The sequence below is a fragment of the Calonectris borealis genome, chromosome 6 (assembly GCF_964195595.1).
Source record: "Calonectris borealis chromosome 6, bCalBor7.hap1.2, whole genome shotgun sequence".
Lineage (NCBI taxonomy): Eukaryota > Metazoa > Chordata > Aves > Procellariiformes > Procellariidae > Calonectris > Calonectris borealis.
Genome location: NC_134317.1, coordinates 15,633,708 through 15,653,986, shown reverse-complemented (window position 1 = coordinate 15,653,986; position 20,279 = coordinate 15,633,708). Strand labels below are relative to the sequence as shown.

Below are 20,279 nucleotides of genomic sequence, written 5' to 3'. Positions count from 1 at the left end.
AATCAAATAGTGCAAGATATGTATCCAGTTGTAGCTAACCCATATACTTTATTGACCTCTCTAAAAGAGGAACATAAATGGTTTACGGTACTGGATTTAAAGGATGCCTTCTTTTGCATACCCCTGGATGCAAAAAGCCAAAGCATATTTGCTTTTGAATGGGAAAGCCCTACCACAGGACGGAAGACACAATTGACATGGACTGTACTTCCACAAGGGTTTAAAAATAGCCCTACAATATTTGGAAACCAATTGGCAAAAGAATTGGAAATATGGAAGAGACAGAATCAAGGGAAAGGCACATTGTTACAGTATGTGGATGACATCTTGATAGCGGCAGAAAACAAAAAGGAGTGCCTCGAGAGTACTATTAGTTTATTGAACTTCCTGGGCCAAGGTGGATATAGAGTCTCTAAGACTAAGGCCCAAATAGGAAAAGAAACTGTGATTTACCTGGGTTTTGAAGTATCCCAGGGACAAAGACAATTGGGGAATGAAAGAAAGGAAGCAATTTGTCAGACCCCTGAACCCAATAGCCCAAAGGAATTGAGAGCCTTTTTGGGAATGGTTGGATGGTGCCGACTTTGGATTGTGGACTATGGACTATATGTAAAGCCACTATACGAGGCTTTGAAAGAATCCAAAGATCGGTATTTGACCTGGACACCCGAATGCCGAAAGTCATTTAAAGAACTAAAGAAAGCATTGATGATGGCTCCTGCTTTAGGACTACCTGATGTGACTAAGCCGTTCGAGCTGTTTGTGCACGAAAGACAACATCTGGCTCTGGGAGTGCTGACACAAAGACTGGGATCCTGGAAAAGACCGGTTGGGTATTTCTCCAAACAACTTGATAATGTGAGTAAAGGATGTCCGGGATGTTTGCGCGCTGTAGCAGCAACAGTGTTGTTGATCCAAGAGGCTCGAAAGTTGACTATGGGACAGAAGATGGTGGTATATGCCCCACACATGGTGATAACTGTTCTAGAGCAAAAGGGGGGTCATTGGTTGTCCCCTAGCAGAATGCTAAAATACCAGGTTGTCCTATTGGAACAAGATGATGTGGAATTGAAAACCACACCAATTGTCAATCCAGCAATATTTCTAACAACAGAGAATCCAGCAGGAAGTTTAGAACATGATTGTTTGCTAACCATTGAACAAGTCTATTCCAGTAGATTGGATTTGAGAGATGAACCTCTGGAACATCCTGACTTGGAACTGTTTACTGATGGAAGCAGCTTTGTCCAGGAAGGAAAGCGAATGGCCGGGTATGCTGTTGTCACCACCACCGAGGTACTGGAATCAAGGATGCTGCCTACAAATACCTCAGCACAGAAAGCAGAACTGGTTGCATTAAGGCGAGCTCTGCAAATTGCCGAGGGAAAAAGGGTAAACATTTGGACTGATTCTAAATATGCGTTTGGTGTGATCCATGCTCATGGAGCTATTTGGAAAGAGAGAGGATTGTTATCAGCTCAAGGAACATCTATAAAATACAAGGAAGAAATTCTCCAACTTCTAGAAGACGTACAGAAACCGAAAGAAGTCAAAGCCCACCAATTTGGTCAAACAGTAGTAAACATAGGTAATCGATTGGCAGATAAAGCTGCGAAAGAGGCAGCAAAACAAGGCATCCTTGCACTAGTACCAGTAAAACACATAAAACTCCCTGATTCAAAACCAAAATATAGTAAATTGGATAACCAATTGGCAGAGCAATTAAAGGCATCCCAAAATGCCGAAGGATGGTGGGTAACACCGGAAAAACAAGTAATAGTGACCCCGCAGGTTATGATAGAACTTGCAAGAGAAAAGCATGAGCAGATACATTGGGGAATAGATGCAATCATATCTAATTTGAAAACATTTGCAGTTTGCGTGGGAATGACAGGAATAGTTAAATCAATAGTAGCTAAGTGTCTAATTTGTCATAAGAATAATCCTTTGAACCAAAAGAAGCCACCGTTAGGAGTAATAAAGCAAGGAAATTCTCCTGGAGATTATTGGCAAATTTTTCTGAGTTACCCAGGCAAAATGGGTGTAGATATTTGTTAGTGTTGATTGACACATTTTCTGGATGGCCGGAGGCCTTTCCTTGCCGCACCAACAAAGCCAAAGAGGTAGTCAAAATATTATTGAAAGAAATAATACCTAGATTTGGAGTACCGATAGGAATGTCTTCTGATAGGGGACCGCATTTCGTGGCAGAAATGGTCCAGCAAATTAGCAAAATTTTAGGCATCAAGTGGGACCTACATACCCCCTGGAGACCACAGTCAAGTGGAAAAATAGAGAGAATGAATCAAACATTGAAAAGACAGATAAGTAAAATTTGCCAGGAAACATCTTTGAGGTGGCCACAGGCTTTACCGTTGGCTCTTTTAAGAATTAGAATTCAACCAAGATCAAAAGACGGTGTAAGTCCATATGAAATTTTGTATGGTAAGGCATACCAAATTCCTTTAATCCCAGGGGATATTAAGGTAACTGGGGAAACTGATTTGAAAAGATATTTGATTTCTTTAGGGAAAGTCCTTGGAGCACTCCGAAGATATGTGGTATTGACTAGATCACTTGCCTTGGATACGCCTGTACATCAGTATCAGCCAGGTGATCTTGTATATGTAAGAACCTGGAACTCTGAACCACTGCAGGAGAAGTGGAAGGGACCCTTCCAGGTACTGTTAACAACTTACACTGCAATCAAAGTAGAAGGAGTGGAGCCGTGGATACATTACACTCGAGTAAAGAAGGCCCCGTCGTGGAAAATTAATAGGGATCCAGAAACTGCAAAATTGGCTCTAAAATGTGTCTGATTGTAAGAAAATGTATGTTAATCTGGCAATTAATATTGGTGGGAACTTTATTTGGAGAAGAAGGAAATCAAATGAACAAAACAGAAATTGAAGATTCATCAGAGCAATTGATACACATTCCCAAAAGGACTCCGGAAGAAAATCTAATGATAGGATTGATAAAGGAGTTTGCTAAATTGCAAAATGTCACCCAAATAACGGCATGCCTCCCAATTCCGAGAGCAGTAGGTGAGTCGATTCCATGGGGAATTTTAACGACAAATTTGAATCCTGGGTAAAATCTTTAATTAGTACTGTATTGTGTTTGTTAATTATTTCCCTAGTGATATTGCTTATCTATTATTGCTTGAAAAGAGAGTTCACAAGGAAGGCCGCCGTTGATCGAAAGATCACTCTCGCACTAGTAGGAAATAGTGGTGACAATTACAATCTAGCAAACACGAATCCTGCCTTTGTAAATAGTTAATATTGTGGAAGTATTGAAATTAAATAAAATTTCAAGACTTCCAAAGGGGGGAAATGTTACCACACAGTTACCAAGCAGTGCCGCTATGCTATGAAATCCTCTGTATAGCCCTAGACCATGATTGGGTTAAAATCCAATCAAACTACTGATCAAAAGAAATCACTAGTTGCTAGGAGTAGATGTTTGAAACAAATAGTTATTATAAATTCAGGTAGAGTGTTCTGTTCATGTTTCTATAGTACAGTACAGTACAAATAAATTTAGGAACATGAGGGATTGTTGGTTTGTTAAATATTAGAAGATAATTTAGCATACTATTGTAAGAAGCAACTGATGCTTAGAAGAAACCAGTTGAAGCAAATCACCTAGGTCGGATAGAAGCCAAGAGGCCACTGAGTCTGCGCAAAGTAAAAGGGTCAGCCAACAGTGACGAAGAGGAGTCACTAGCCTTCATCTCCAAGACCCCTGACGACCACCACCAAGCAACAGTGCGCAGGCGCAAATGGGAGGAGAGCTCATTTTAATACGAAGCGAAGACTAGTCATGCATATGTATTAGTAAATGATGTAATGCTATGTATATTTATGATTTTGTTGTATAAATTTGTGGTAAAAGGTGCAACAAATTGGACACGCTGTGGTGGAGCGATCCCCCGTGTCCCCAGCGCTGCTAATAAAGAATGCCTGCCTTTTAACACTACATTGGTGTTACGAGGTTCCTTCCCGATTTCGGTGACAAGCTCAGCTGGATTTTCTAGATACTGCCTAATATAAACAATAGATTTATAAAAAGCAAACCAAGACAATCCTTGTTTCAGTAATATGTGAACCAATAATCCTAATTACCCTTACCCAAGTTGATGCGCAAGGAGAGCTTCCCTTTCTGCAGTTCCAAGGTAATATAGTCTCCACGCTGTCCTTCTCCATGGAATAAGACTCCATCCCCCTGCATACTCTTGAACTTCAAGGAAACCACATCTTTGAATGTGCTCATAAGCTTCTGATTGAACCTGTAGAGGAGTGAACTTCTGCCATCGAAGTCTGCAATATCTGACTCTGGGAGAAAGAAGATGGCAAAATGAAGAGGAGGGGCAGCATCAGGAGAAGGACCATGTTTTTTCAGGATCTTTTCAATTATCACTTGGAGCCAGGTATTCTCAGAAGCATAGATCCACAGGACGTACATGGCATCTGGGCAACCACATTTCACCCATTTCCAATCCTCTCCCTTTGTCTGGGGAAAGGGAACGCTAGGATAAAACCAGAACTCCTCTGCACTTGTCCTCCCCTCTCATGCAAGACTGCTTTCTCACTCAACTTTTTAGAACAGAACAGGTGCCTTCCATCGTATTCAGATCTCCAGAACATCCCTCACCACACTTGCTGTTTGTCTCAAACACACCTAGGATGTTATTAATTACTTTGAACACTTCAGTTCTCACTCCACTTTTTGTAGCTTCACAAGCGTCTGTGGGGCTGTTTCTGCGTGTCGGCCATGCCTCCATCCACCTTTGCATCCAAATAAGCATCATCTTAGCCTCTGAGGATTGGCTGCTTGTTTGTCATGGGCATTTATCAACCATGTTTCTGCATGTAAATTGACTAGACTAGCAGGAATTGTCAAATATCAATTCAAAAAGCTTTTGAAGGGATTCATGGGAACTGGGCATCTAAACTGATTATACACCTTTGAAAATCCTATTAGAAACATATTTTCCCCTTCAGCCAGCCTCTAAAACCCAATCACTGTGATGGGAAACAATCTTTCAATTCTTCAATTGCAATTAATATTTCCTTTGGCAGCAGCAGCCTGCAGTACTCTCTTTGCTTTATAAAATGGTATTTTAAGCAAAATGTATTTTTAATTTTTTTTTTTTAAACACATATATAACCAGAAAATTTCAGGTAGCTTTAAATACTTTTAACTAATACATTGTATTCAAACATCTGACTGACATATGTAAATTCAATTCCAATTTCTATCCAAATGCAATTTGGCACAAATTATGGATAAAATATCTCCTTGTAAATAATAAAACTGTCAACTGGTATTTACTGTGTTAAGAAAAATATTAAAAATTAAGAACACCAGAGGATGAAGAATCTGAACAAAGGTTTCCTATGCTACACAGCTACTGGGATACGTGCATAAAGATAAACAATACCTTCATAGTAACCAAGAAGAAAGAGCATAGAGTACCTTTGCTTGCAAACCACATGTTTAAACGATAATCCAAAGCTATCAGTTTTCTATTTTCTTTTGAAAAATAACTGAAAAGTCCATATGCAAAACTATCAAGAATTCCAGGTCAGCAACTGCATTGTGATTAAAGTTGGTGATTTAAGTCACCTAAGCTCCCTTGAGAGTTCTTCTATCTTTTTGAGCGTTACTCGTAGTTTCATTTGCTCCTCTTTAAAAACAGAAATAATAGGGATTGGGATTTTTTTCCTTTTTCTTTTTTTTTTTTTTTTTTTAACTGGACCAAGATTTAAAGACGTTTGCAATTAAAAACTATTATAAGCTCAGAAAATAAAAGACCTGTTCATGATTTGTTGCCAAGGAAACTACCATTGATAACTTCTGCATGTCAGTATGACAGTTTGTACAGAACTTTGTTGGCATACTTAGACTTGCAGGGGGCTCAAAATTGAAATTTGATGCAAAATTCTGTCACACCAAAACTGATTCCATTCCAAATCAGAAGGCAACTGATTATTTCTTATGAGAATAAAACTACAAAGAAATTCAACCCTGGGAAAAAATTCACTCCAGAATAAACTAAGACCAACTTCTTATCTGTGATGTCAGAATTATAACATGCTGTTTAGCATCATATGTGGAACTGTTTCTAGTTTAGGAAGTATCATGAATACAAAAGTATTCACGCCATCTGTTTTTAGTGTTTTTTACTTCTGAATTAGGTGTTCAGAAACAGCTCCTGCAGAATTGCTGATTTGTCTCTATTGACACCTTGACTGCCAGTTTCTATAACGGGAATTAAATTCATAGTTTAGTTCTTATTAATTTCCCCTAGCTACATTAAATACTTTAATTTGTTTAAAGTAAATTGCAAGTGTATCATAAAAATGATTTCATTTTAACACAGGCAGGAATTAGGAAATAGCTTATAAAGAAGTTACAGCCTTTGATTTCCAGTGCATTTTGCAGTTAAAGTTGATTTTCCTCCTAGCTCTCAAAAACAAAGATACTGTAAGAGAGCACTGATTCAATGTTTCCATAATCACGGTCCTTTTTTCTTCTTCTTCTTAAGATCCAAGCTTCCAACGAGTCTGAATTCACACTTCAGTCCTTGTTCTTAACTCTCCACTAAGCCACAGCACAACACAATTTCTTGAAGAGCTCTACCACTGACATTTACAGCGTATAACACAAAGGAAAACCTGTTTCTGAAAAGTTCTGCTTCACTAATTATGGGTTGTGAGTACAGTGGCCAATAAATAGCCCTGAACGAAATGGGAATATGTCAAATAAATACTAACAGTGGCAGCCAAAAGTCATTAGTGGCAGTTTGCATGACAACAAATCATTGGCTTCCTGTTAGAAATTGAAAGATACAGCACAATTCTAATACAGTCACTCCAGAAAACCAGCTTGTTTGCTTAGTGTTTATTTAGTCCATGTAAGTCCATAATCCACTTGCAGCAAGAGAACAAGGATCAGAAATGTTCTAAGTCTCAGAAAACCTGTAGGAATAACAAACTAAAACACAACGTGGTTTCATTCTGCACTGACTGATAGTTTACTTACACTCCCTGAAGAGAGACTTTACTCAGTCTGGGTACTTATCTCCACTGTCCTCAACAACAAGGCTACGAAACTCATTAGAAGTGAGGTCAGGCAAAAGATGCTTCTTTCATGTTACTCTCCACTGACCAACAATTCAAACAGATACCTCTGCTGTAAATACATACAGAATCACAGAATTATTTAGGTTGGAAAAGACCTTTAAGATAATTGAGTCCAACCATAAACCTAATACTGCCAAGTCCACCACTAAGCCATGTCCCTGAGTGCCACATCTACACGTCTTTTAAATACCTCCAGGGACGGTGACTCAACCACTTCCCTGGGCAGCCTGTTCCAAGGCTTGATAACCTTTTCGGGGAAGAGATTTTTCCTAATATCCAAACTAAACTTCCCCTGGCGCAACTTGAGGCCATTTCCTCTCATCCTATCGCTTCTTACTTGGGATAAGAGACCAACCCCCACCTCGCTACAACCTCCTTTCAGATAGTTGTAGAAAGTGATAAGGTCTCCCTTGAGCCTCCTCTTCTCCAGACTAAACAACCTCAGTTCCCTCAGCCGCTCCTCATAGGACTTGTTCTCTAGATCCTTCACCAGCTTCGTTGCCCTCCTTTGGACACGCTCCAGCACCTCCATGTCCTTCTTGTAGCGAGGGGCCCAAAACTGAACACAGTATTTGAGGTGCGGCCTCACCAGTGCCGAGTGCAGGAGTACATACGTAATCCCACTCACAGGTGAAGAAGTTCCCATAAAACAGAAATCATCCATCAAGATTTTCTGAAATTCAGTAGAGGTTCTGGCCCCAGGGGTGCTGGTTATGTCATTCCATTTGAATTTCCTTTCTCAACACTGATCTAAACATTAAAGTCACTTGGGAGTGGGTGGAAAAAACAGGCAGTTAGTTGAAGACGGATTACCAGGTTAATTCAGCATTTTTTTTTTTTTTTAAAAAGGGAGCATGTGACCATAGGGCTCAACCTGTGGGACCAGCTACGCTGAGAAGAGCCAGGCTGAGAGCAATGTGAGAGCATGGAGTTTACTTGTGCAGCAATCTGCTCCTGGCAGCAGAGAGGATATATATACATACTTACAAAAACGGTCCTCCTAGTGATGTTGGAAAAAGTAAACACTTTGCAAAGTTATTCCAGAATACAAAAATATCCTCTAGGAACAGTTGCAATTTGAGACAGGATCTTTTGGTCTTGCACTTGCATCAATGAACAGGAGCTTTAACTTCCTGCAGAAGGGAGGAGGACTGTTCCTGGTCTGAACAAATGTCTCTCCTGGCCAGTCATGCCTTACTGGCTTGAGTGAGTCTAAAGCAATCTGACTTCCCTCTCCATACCCCTCTCAGACATGCAATCCAAGGGATGAATATGGATGAGCACTTCAGAGGTGGCTGTTCCGCTATGCAGCTTTATCCCTATCACAAATCTATGTCTGCCTCTTGGTAAGCAATCATTTGGGTATTTATTTATGCAGTTGGTTACAAACACTACTGGTCAATGACCATCAGACATTAAACGGTTCTTTGCAATGTGTTCTTTTCCATCTCATAGGAAGACAAAGGAGAGGATGGAGGAAGATGAGGAAAAAAGAAAAAAAAGAGACAAAAAAAGATCTAGTAAAAATATCATTTGATCAAAAAGCACAATGTCAGATCGTGGTCCCTGAAGCAATGACAGCAAAAGATGAGAAATCAGAGTCCTGAACTGCAAATGAAGAACTCGGTTCTCAAAAGCAAAAGACTTTCACCCTATCATTGTTTCTCCTGTGGTTTCCCAGCCTGTTAACTGCACATACACCTGATTCTGCTGATGCATTTTGGGTTGTTAACCAGTTATAGAATACAATCAGCATCTTCAATGCAGCTATAAATCTTATCCTGTAAAAGCAATTGTATCAGCAGATTTTTTTCCTGCACTAAGCTAACAAGACTTTTCCCAAGTATAAAGATATACCCAATTATAAAGATAATATCCCAATTCCCCCCTCACCGCCCCCAGCATCAAAAGCAATTGGCTTGCCATTTGTCTGAACACATCCTCTGTTGTAGCTCTGGTTATCTGTTACAATCACACTGCTTCTGGAACCATGCTGCAAAGGGATAGTGAGAGCTTACACATACCTCTGCATGGAAATTTCCGTTTAACTCATCATAAATTCTTTTCTGAACAGGAAACATCAGCGTGTGTTTTCAGATCAAGATCACCTCCTTCCTATTTCAGTACCTATTTTGAGGATGTGAGATGGAATCTTTACAGGATTTTCAAATAAATGTAACTAATTTTCATTTAAATACATACTTTCTGTGTAAGAAAGTAAACAACAATTAGCATGTGTCATCTGTGAATTCCAGCTGATTTGAAGGTCTTGGAGTGCGTTGTTGCACAGGAACTTTGATCTGTATGGGACAGGGTCAAGCACACTCACGTGTCTGAAACAGCTTTACTGTTAAAAACAAGTTTTTACATTCCAAAAAAACAATGTCAACTGGCAGCCAATTAGAGGGTGACAAGAAAAAGGGGGAAAAAAAAAAGAAGAAAAAAAAAAAGAAGAAAGTTCTCTTGTTTGACAGAGAAGCTTTTGGGATAAATTCATAGTAGTAAATTACTTCTAGCAGGAGCAATAAACAACAGAGAGTGCATTCAGCAGCACAGTGCAATCACATGTTCAGTTAGCCTCTTTGGCATCCACTGCACATAGCAGATAATCTCTAATATGATTCTTCAGTATTTTTTGTTACTGTGTCCTGGCAGAGTGTTTGGTGACTACAAGACCTGATGCCTTCCACGTGCCCCATACTAAACAGTCATCATTGAAAGCTGCGTTTGCCAAAAGTTAACACAAGGTTACGTTCCCGGGACCTCTTCAGCAGAGTATGCTGCACAGGACAGTCATACTCCAAAAATGAGAGATCAGTGTCTTGCGCTGGCACAAGAGTGTCACATTCACCTAACTTTGCCATCACAAAAATGTGTAAACAGCAGCAAAGCCACAAACCTCTCCTACAGCTGTCATCTTCTGTTCAAATATGCAAGGTCAAAAAGGAGCTGATGTAAGCAGAGACCATCCAAGGAACTACAGGCTATTTTGCACGCCCTGGTGTATCACAGCAAGGTGCTCAGCTGCGTGTTTGGCAGTAGTCCCAGGGTTTTAACAGATGCGCAGCAGCACATGAAATTCAGATGGCTTAAGCTGTCAGTGTCCCCAGACTTTTGTTTCAGCCAACCAATGAATGCTACCACTCACACAAAAAGGATCTCCATCTTGACTGTAAATGAAAACTTTACTTCTGCAGTTTTCTGCCCCGGATATCAATATAAAGCAACTATCTTTTCAGATCAGGTGCTGTGCTTCCGGGGGCAACATTTACCTGAAAGGTGTAATGGGCAGCCAGCGATCCAGCATCATCTGAATTTCAACCTGCTTCTATAAGTAGGCTAAGAGGTAGAAATGACCCTGCAGTCACACATGTACATTTGTGCAGGATTTGGTTCATATGTGTTCCCATGCACATGTTCTCTTTTTATCATATACTTCAGGACTGGATCCAAAGCTAAAATGCTGGAGACAATCCTTTCTTCAACTTCAGTGGACTTCAGATCAAATACTCTGTGTTTGTTTACCTATAGAAGCCTTTAAGTCATTCCAACAGCTTAAAGAGGATTGGGCATTTTATAAATGATCAAACATCTTTTGTACAGTGCCTGGGTTAGGAGTAGCCAAGACTGTGAAATTATATAAGCAAAATTTGTAGACAGGTATTGCTTGGCATATGCAGTTTGCCAAAGAGAAATTTGAATGGCACATTTATATAAATGGAACGAATATTTCAACACTCTGTAAAACTTTTATGAATCGCTTTATTTCTTTTCTGGCTTGCTTCAATCTCATACCTTAATTCTGCACAACCATTTTTATTTCCTGTAACTGCAGGGTATGGGACAAAGATGAAGACTTAGATGATATCAGTGGAAGGAAATTCAATGTTTCCTGTTAAGTGACTCTGAAGTCTTCTTTGTATCATAGAAGATACAACCACAATCTGAAAATAGTACCCATGTAGTATTTCACATGGAGTAGCACCAAAACACATTCAGCTACAAAAGTTTCAACCTTCGGTTCAAGTTCTATTTGTTGCACGTCTGTTTGGACTATGCTCTTCACTGCAGAGGTTTGGTCATCGTTAACAGAAGAAAGCTCTTTGATAACAGATGAGATAACATCATTCCAAAGCAGCTATCAAGGGCAGTTCGTTTTGATTTATAGGTTTCAGTTTCCATGTCTACTGGTAGGACTGGAAAAGACCGCTTGCTCTAGTGACTATCCATCCAGACCAGGCTGTTGCAGGTCTGTACTTAAATGAACGATAGTCCACAGTGCCTGAGCATCAAAGTAGGTGGAGAAGCAGCATTAAAAAAAAGCTGAATGGATCTCTTAGATCTACACACAGTCCATAACAATGATCTTCCTGTGAAACCATGTGAATCAGTCCTAACACCCGAGTATAGTGATGAGGCCACTAAGAGTCCTGGAGCTGTGTCTCTCTTCAGTGGGATTGTGTGAATAAAATGGTTTAAGAAACTTTGTTCTTTGATTCTGTTCAAATGAATTTAAGAAGTCTCCCAAATAGGGGGGTTTCCACTTTTTATCTTGCAACCCCTTTCCTGCACCCAGCAGGAGCAGATTAGGATCTAATCTAAATGGGGAGATGTACAAGTACAGTAGTGTCACATGACGGTGACTTGTGCCACACCACACTGAATTTACTGGTAAAATGCTGTTAATCCCCTGAACTCTCCCCAGCAAAATCTCTCCTGTCTCCAGCATTGTCTCTAGTCACACTTGACCAGTTCAGAAATAAACCCACAGCCACCTGAGAAACAAATACTGGACTTGCGTTTCCTCATTTGTGGACTTGTTTTTGTTTTGTGTGTGGGAGCAACACTGGTCCTTTTTCTTTATGTTCACACTCTTTTGTGGTGATAGGTCATATATCTGCAGCAGTACACCAAGATAACTATGTGGCTGAAATGTCCCAAGGCAGCAAATATTTATAGGCTGCTCCAAAGCCCATGTGACAAAGTGCTGCAGACGGTGTCTTAGAGGATCATCACCACGTGTTATGAAGAAGAGTGCCAAAGAAAACACCCATGCAAAAACAGTTAAAGCAGCAGAGGAGTTCTCTGCTTTCTGGAGCTATAAAGTCATCACCCTCAAATAGAAATATTAGCTGAACAACCCACAGCACTTTCCTTAACGAGTTGCCTTAAAAACAAAAATGAACTATTTAAGAAAAAAGTGGTACCTTTCCTAAATAAAGCCCTACAAAAGATCCCAAGTAGCTCTGTGCCCTCCAGCGGGGTGGGAGGTTTTGCACCATCTGACGGCCTTGGACTCGCAAGAACCAGCAAATCACTCTGCAGTGGGCTCAGCTCTGAGAAAGCTTCATCAGCTGAGCTAGATGGGCCATCACATCCCTGAGCAGAAAGGCAAGGACAACTTCTGAAAAAACAATGATGGCTATGTATTTCATGTTACATTTTAACTCCTAAAACTCATGCTGGACCCATCCCACAGTACTGACAGCATCAACAAAAAGGTCTTTGAGACAATGTACGTTAAGATGTAGCCACTTACTATAGGAGCAGCCGAAGACCTCAACTCTCAGTCCTATCCGCCCACCGACATTCCACTTCATAGGGACGAAGCGCAAGAAGCGGGCTTTCATGGAGTGCAGAAATTTGTGGTGAACCACACTGTCAGCATTGCTGTTCCCTGTGAAAACCTGGAAGGACAGAGAGCCTTGGTGAGACATTTAACACCACGAGGTGAATGCAGCACACTGAAGTAAGGCTGTGAACTGCGACCCCTTTTCCTGATTCTCAGTCTCATAAATTACTCAGAATTATTTAAATTGATTGTCAAGTTTTCTTCTAAGTGTTGTGTCTCTTATGGAGGGAAAGGAAGGAGACAGCAGCACACAGAGCACCTCAGCAGAGTGGGGGGACGTATACAGAGAGTTACAAAAACAGGTTGTGGATGGGGATGTAACAGAAAATGTTGCATAATTTCTCCAAACCCAGGATATTCCTGTGCACCACAATATTCCATCAGCCCCTAACATACCCACAGTCCCTTCAGTGCAGTGAAGGATAGGGCCCAGTTTAGCCTTTGGTGCATTCAGGGTAGTGGAAAAAGATGGCCACAAGGCACTGAGGTTGGCCAGAGCCTGGAAAGACAAACAGGAAAGTGTACATCTAGATACACCACAGAAAACTCAAGTAAGACACAGGAAGAGATGAAAGCCTGAGTCAGTACACAAGAGCGTCAGCATTTCATCTGTGTTTGCACCCAAGAGAGTTAAAGCTTGCAAACAATAATAATTTAACTTTTTTCTTGCCTATTTGATTAATTGCCTGCAACTGCAAGCCAAAATTAATGGCCTACTCAGAATTATCACTCAACAAGAGGAAATTCTCTCATGGATGAAGGACGACTGCAGGATTTCAAAGATGAACCTTAAAACAAGCATCCGAGCTCTGATCCCACCTGAAGCTTTTTAAATTCATCTTTACACCCTTACTCTGTAATATTGGGCTAGGAATATCACAGACTTCCTGCTATCTTCAGAACGTTTGAGTAACTCAGCTAGGATTTAAATTTTAAGCTAATAGTTTTGTAAAACATGAAAACCAAAGGCAGAACTCACAAAAAAATAATAATCTCACAGGAAGGCTGTATTTGTAAGAGGTCCTTCGCTTTATAAGTATAAAATTTCACCACAAAAAGTTGTACCAGTTTTAAACGTTTCTGCAGTTCAAATGCGGCACCATTTATCTATGCAATACAACTGCAAGCACAAATCGGAATAACCCCCATAAAGTACACCTTCAATTCATTCCTCATGGCTGAAGGATGAGTTAAAGAGATTGGGGGTTTCATCTGCACTTTGAAAAAAATGACTAATTAACAGTTGTTTAAATTTTTACTCAAATGCGAGCATTCCAACTTTTTCCCAAATGTTGTTAAAAATGGTGTAAAAATTCAAATTCAGTGTGTTCTTGTTTTACTAAATGCAGCATGCTATTGTTTTATTTGAACTATATTCAATAAAAAATATCCTTGAACATTTCTAAGGAACCATCTTTGAAACCATACCATGCTTTTTCCATTTCACCTTAAAAACTCTAACCTGGGAAAATTCTCTTATATGCAATAAGCCTTATTTTCCAGCCAGTCATGAATGCAAAAGACAGCATGTATCTCAATTCCTAAAACACATTTTGCAAGTGCATTTCATTGCTGGTCTTGCTTGCCTCTGAAGACGAACAATTTTACTGAAATGATCTCTCACAACCCCAGCTACCTCAGTGAAGTGAAGAACCACCCTTCAAAACATGTGATCTGTAAAATTATTTTTATTAGGAGCTTATCAGGCTGAAAAGGGTATATAATTTGGCTATCCCAACTGTGCCCAAAGCTTTGCTTATCCTGCATCTCTTATTCTGAACTTTTTATGTACAAGATCTTGTTTTTGGCAAGTATTATATGATGGTTAACTAGCCTCTCACAAATTCAGTTATATTATATAATTAAAATTTTTTGGATGGGGATTCTTGTTGATCTTAATTCAAAGTTAACCACATACAGCACTGCAGCAGCCTGGCCCATCAGATATGTTTTGAGAAGTGCCACAAGTAGCACTTCAAGATGCCCTGGGCTTATTCATACCACTTTCCAGATGGAAGCCAAATTCAAATTCCAGCAGAGAGTATTTCAGAGGGTTTTTTTCCTTATATTTCAAGTGAAAAATCTTGTTCTTGTCAGTAATTAAACTGTCAGCAGAGAGCAAGTCTCACAGTCAGAGCTGTGGCAGCACTCACATTTTTATTCAGACACTTGTGGATATATCAGATGGACAAAGGGGAGTGTTGTTTTCTGTTTGTTTGCTTAGAAAGCTCATCTTCTTGGAATCCTGTGAGTATGTATAAACCTCACCTTTCAAAAGGTAAAAAAGAAAGAAGAAGGAAGAAAGAAGAAAAAGAACAGAGGGGGAGGAAAGAATTTCCAGTCCGCCCAGTTGTGAAGAAAATTGTGAAAAACACGGTGATGAGAATGCAAGCAAAAGGTGGAAATTAAGAGACAAAAGAAAAATATAGCAATACTGTGAAACAAGGGTCTATGTTGTTTTTTTGTCATAATCCTCTCATACACAAAGCTGTCAATACTGCACATTGCATCACAGGCCTACACGGTAATCATTTTTTGGTTTACATAAAAAAGAAAACATTCTGAGAGAAAGACCAAGTTGAAAAGCACGGCACCTCCAGAAATACCTCCTTGCAATTACAAAGTGATGGGAACTAGGTGATTTGCAAGTACGACTGTGTGCTAAACAGCCCACACGTTCCTGCTTGGAAAGCAGGTAGGAACACAGCCCGTGCCGCACACAACGGCACGCAGTGATCAGTGGGCCCTCGTGGCCGCTGGAAAACCGCGGAGGCGGTTCACAACCACCTGTAACTGTTGGTAAGGGCAGTCTTGACACCTCTCTTACAGGGCGAACCTGCAAAGGCATTTTTTGCAAAGCTTGTGCAAACCGCACACCCAAGCGCAAGGCACGGGAGCGTCACCGCTGCTCGCACACGCAGGGGCAGCCCTCTGCCTCCAGGCGGGCGGTGCGTAGAGCACGCTTCAGGGACTGCCTGCGCAGTCAAAGGAGCTTTGTGGTTTTGCCAGGTGAAACAGAGACAGCTGTACCCTGCTGTCCGCAAGCAGGCCCCCGTGCCCACCCGCAGGCATCTGTGCTAGATAGTTTCCTTCACAACACCTCAAGGAAGAGCCAGATCACCCACATCCAGCTTCCAAATCAGGTGACTCCAAACCTGATGTACAACTGTGTAAAAACGTCCTTCCCATGTTGAAACAGTCATGTCGGTAAAAATAAGCCCTTCAAAAAAGTCCAATACATCCCTTACAGCAGTGTTTCTCAAGCTTCTCTAATAACCAAAGAGCCAACAAAACTTTGCGGGGGGGAAAAAATCCCCAGGCAATGCTGTACCTATTGATCTGCACCTACAGGACGGTTTTGCATGCAGCCGGCACATCTCCGCTTGCCGCTAACCGTGGGGCGTCACTGTGTGTGCCTTTAGGATGGCTTTGATTTTCGCTTCCAACTCCCACTGCTATACAGATCACCTTCTGATGTTTTATGGACCACCTGTGGGCTGTAGACCATAGATTGAATAACACCAATTGCCACAGATGGTCACTTGAAAACTTAGATCCACAGCTGACACAGAAATAATCCATCCATTAAAGAAGATGAAACAAGGATGCAGTACCAGGTTTCGTAGCCCTGGAGGTTCAAATATTGATTAACAGTAAACTTATCAGTGAGAATGGCAGAAATACTTCCTCTTGAGAAACGGCCTCTATTACAACTTGTTGTTGATAGGGATTAATTCACAGGAACAAAACGACAAACTAGTGAAGAAAACAAAGCACCCGCATGCCATTTCCCATGCAACAGCGTTGCTCTGGGAGGGAACATAACACTGAAATCCGTGGTTTCTTACAAGCCCTGTGAACACAACAGATCGATGATTTACCTGGGAAATTCTGCTTCTGGCATTCTATGGGGCTTATAAATCAAAAAGCTCCATTAGCGCCAAATATTGCCACCAGCTTCTTGAAGGCAAAAGCTTTCCCCTAGCGCTAGCGGCTGTAACCTTAACAGCTTGCTACAGGCAGGGCTGCCTGTCGGACCGAGCTTGTTTCACGATGCCTGGCTGCCTGGTGCCCCACTGTGACAAGACTATGGCACCACAGTAATATTTTATGAGGCTTTTCTTATGAGCCAGCAAAGGCAGGTCCCACTGGTACGAAGGGGTGAGGTAAAAACAGCTGCGGTGGTTGGGAGCAGGGTCCAACCAGACCAGTGCTGCCTCTCTGGCAGTGGCTGTCAGCAGGTGGGGAAGAGTAAGAACAAGACAAGCATACACAACGCTTTTCCCAATGCTCAACCCACCTGGTTCATGGCTTATACTGAAGTGGAACAAAACAGAATTCCAGTTTGGATGAAAAAGAAAACTTTCAAAAGAAGTTTAAATCTCAAAAACACCGTCGTTACCTGGAATTTCAATGTATGACTCCCTCAGGAAAAACATCAATTCAAATGGATGGGCTGTTTATACAACTCTCCCATTCAGAGGGATCCCAAAAGCTGTTCAAGGGCAGTTCAGGAAAATGTGACGCAACTGTGGTGAAATATGACAGTTGTTTAATGACCCTGCAGACACACATTTGTTTCTCTACCTCATGTATTAATTCAGATCTATGCCAGATCATACCAGTGAGATGTGATGTGCTAAACTTTAGATCGCCCTTTGGCCAAACTCTTAGACTGGTCTCCACCTTTAGACAGACAAGTGGAAATTGGGTGCAAGAAAAGTGTCTGCTCATGAAAGCCTAATCAATTCAAAAGATAGCATCAGACGCTCAGTCTCCCCTGCATGCACACTCTGCACAGCAAATGGCAACTTATTTACAGAGCTGCAGAAGGTGGTTCCCATAATGAATCTGCTGAATATATTTTGCTCTCCCACTTTGTTAGGCAGGTAATGGGATGGGTTCAAAATGAGTATGCAAGCAGCAACATCGGCACGATCAGCCCTGAACGGTGAGCAAGCAGACCTGAGGTTAACTACCTTCTAGGGGAGATATTTTGAGACATATTGAATACTCTCATTTCTGGCAAAGTCACGCTGACGAACTGAGCCGAGGAAAAAAAAAAAAATCAGATTATGAATGTGCAGAGGGCACATAACACAGATGTTAGCAATTTACAACATTTCAACCTTCACTGAAAGAAATACAAGCACAGAAAAGAGCATTCCACGTTCAAATCTCACCCGTGACATAGCAGTATGCTGCCTCCAGTGCCTAAAGAAATAAGGACAGGAGCGCACTTAATTCAAGCTATCCAGCAGCTTAGTGGAGGAACCGAAGTGAGATAAAAAGCAGCTAAGCCTGTCATAAATACCAAAACTGCAATACTTGGAGAAAAACAATGTCATTCTCCCTTTTAAAGTTCCTTACTAGGATGAGAAAGATCAGGAGCTAGGAGTTAGCGCTGTGACACAGAATATGCTTCCTGGTGTATGCCTCCCAGGACCTCCTCAAACATTTGAGTGTACATGCACTTTAAAGAAAACATGAATTTCCAACTAAGAAACAACATGAAAATCTGCAGCAGGAAGGAGAAAGCAGTGCCTAGATTTTCACATTTTTTGGGTTGAAATAAACTCTGATTCAAGAATAGCTTTTATCTTCCCCAGAGGCAACAGGATTTTAGTTCTGCTCAAATTTATGTTACCTGGGATGTAACTCAGTGGGACTATGACTGAAACCAAGTTACAGTAATGGTCCTTCGTCTCTGCTTGTATGTGTGGAAAGAGACTGAATGCTACTGTGACAAGGACACAATACAGCCACAAATGCACCATATGGAAACTCAGCAGCCTCCAATTTTAATGGGATGCTACTTTTTTTTTTTTCACATAACAATTATACCGCATCAGTGTCTGCTAGCAAAACCTTGGGCCTGGACAGGTTTGTGGTGACTTTTTATAACAATGAAAATTTTAAAATCCAGCTAGTTTCTGCTGCAAAATGAAAGAAACCGTCAGTTCAAGCAATTCTAGAAATTCTCTCCTTCAGCTCAGCCCAACCCTAAAACTTAGTGAGATTACACACAGACGTAAAAAAAAAAAAAAAAAAAAAAGTGGAAGAACAAAAAAAGAAAAAAAACCCCAACTTCAAAGTCCAAGTGTTCTTTTTACATTTCACCTTTCCTACATACTGTGCCTGTCAACAGTGAAAAACATTGCTGTGCTTATGTAATGGAAAAAGCCCTGCCCAAGACACCAAGCCAGAACTGTTAATATCTTGTCACGAAGAAACGCAGTGAAATGGCTTTGCTGTCATCTCAGTCACCCCATGCCCAGACTGGGAGCTGCTAAAAGCTCCACCTCATTTGGAAGGTGTGTTAAGAGCAGCTCTCCAGCACAACAGTTCATGGCAGGACCTGGCCCCTGGGAGCTCCCCTCTTTCAGGATGTGGCCTTAAAAATACTTTTGCTATTAGAGGGGGTCAAAACATTGGGAGAGGAAAAGGATGACAAGAAGGACCGCTCAGCTCCTTAAAGAGCTGCAGTTAAGATCTTTGTTCTCACCTACCACACAGCCACATTTGGCACATGGATGCCAAACCTATGCATTGTGTTTTCTCACTTCTTTTTCTCAAAAGGTAATTCAAATTTTCTTTCAATTTTCTTTCAACCAATCTCTAAAAATGAAGTACATTTTTACTTCAAGTACAAGAAACTTGCCCGCTTTGGAGAGTCAATGGGATCCTTTTCCACTGATTTAAGCAGGTTTCAGTTTGAGCCCAAGAAGAAACGGCTGCCAGCCTCGTCCAGGGACTGGAGGGCAGGATGTGTCCTTTTAGCACATCATTCGCCTCCGAGCATCTCCTTCTACTTCACATCTGTCTTTCCTGTTAATGCACCATGGTCTTCATGACAAAAGGTAACCAGCCATTTCTGGTTAACAACCTTCTGAGCCGGAGCCGAGTTGCCTGTTTCCAGGCTCATGTTTTCCCTTCCAGGTTGAACGCTATGACTCTAGCTAGTCTAAAGCCTATCGTACCTTCAGAAAGAGAAGTGTCCATTTTGCTTATGTTTCTTTTTTTCTTTCCTAATAGCAGCTACATTTTCCTCTTTGAAACACTCATCCTTGACAAGAACCTCAAAACCAATATCCCCTGGCACAGTGTCAGAGCTGCTATTAGGGAGGAGCAGGGGGAAAAATTACAGAGACATCTGTCAAAATTATCCTCCCATAACATATTATCTAAGGAAGTGACAGCTTCCAGTCCCATTCTTCCACCTTCAATTGGGGGGCAGGGGAGGCGGGGGGGATGTTGGTCTACAAAGAGGTAGTTTAATTTCCCTATTGTCCTGGTTTCAGATGGGATAGGGTTAAATTTCTTCCTAGTGCTGTGTTTTGGATTTAGTATGAGGAGAATGTTGATAACACACTGATGTTTTCAGTTGTTAAGTACCCTCCTAGTCCAAGGACAGCTCCTATGCCTACTGACTGAGCTAGGTACACCAGATGGGAGGGAACATAATCAGGACAGCCAGCCCAGCTGGCTAATGG

The 20,279-nt window shown here is 41.1% G+C and overlaps 1 protein-coding gene across 1 annotated transcript in view; it reads right to left on the bottom strand.

The window, feature by feature from the left end:
* Positions 1-20,279, bottom strand: part of CNTNAP5 (contactin associated protein family member 5) — a 229,123-nt gene that overhangs the window by 156,303 nt on the left and 52,541 nt on the right. Inside the window, exons 3-4 of the mRNA XM_075152917.1 lie at positions 12,694-12,841; positions 4,137-4,340 (exon numbers count right to left, since the gene is read on the bottom strand). Coding sequence (XP_075009018.1) covers positions 4,137-4,340; positions 12,694-12,841 — 352 coding nt within the window. The remainder of the gene's footprint in view (positions 1-4,136; positions 4,341-12,693; positions 12,842-20,279) is intronic.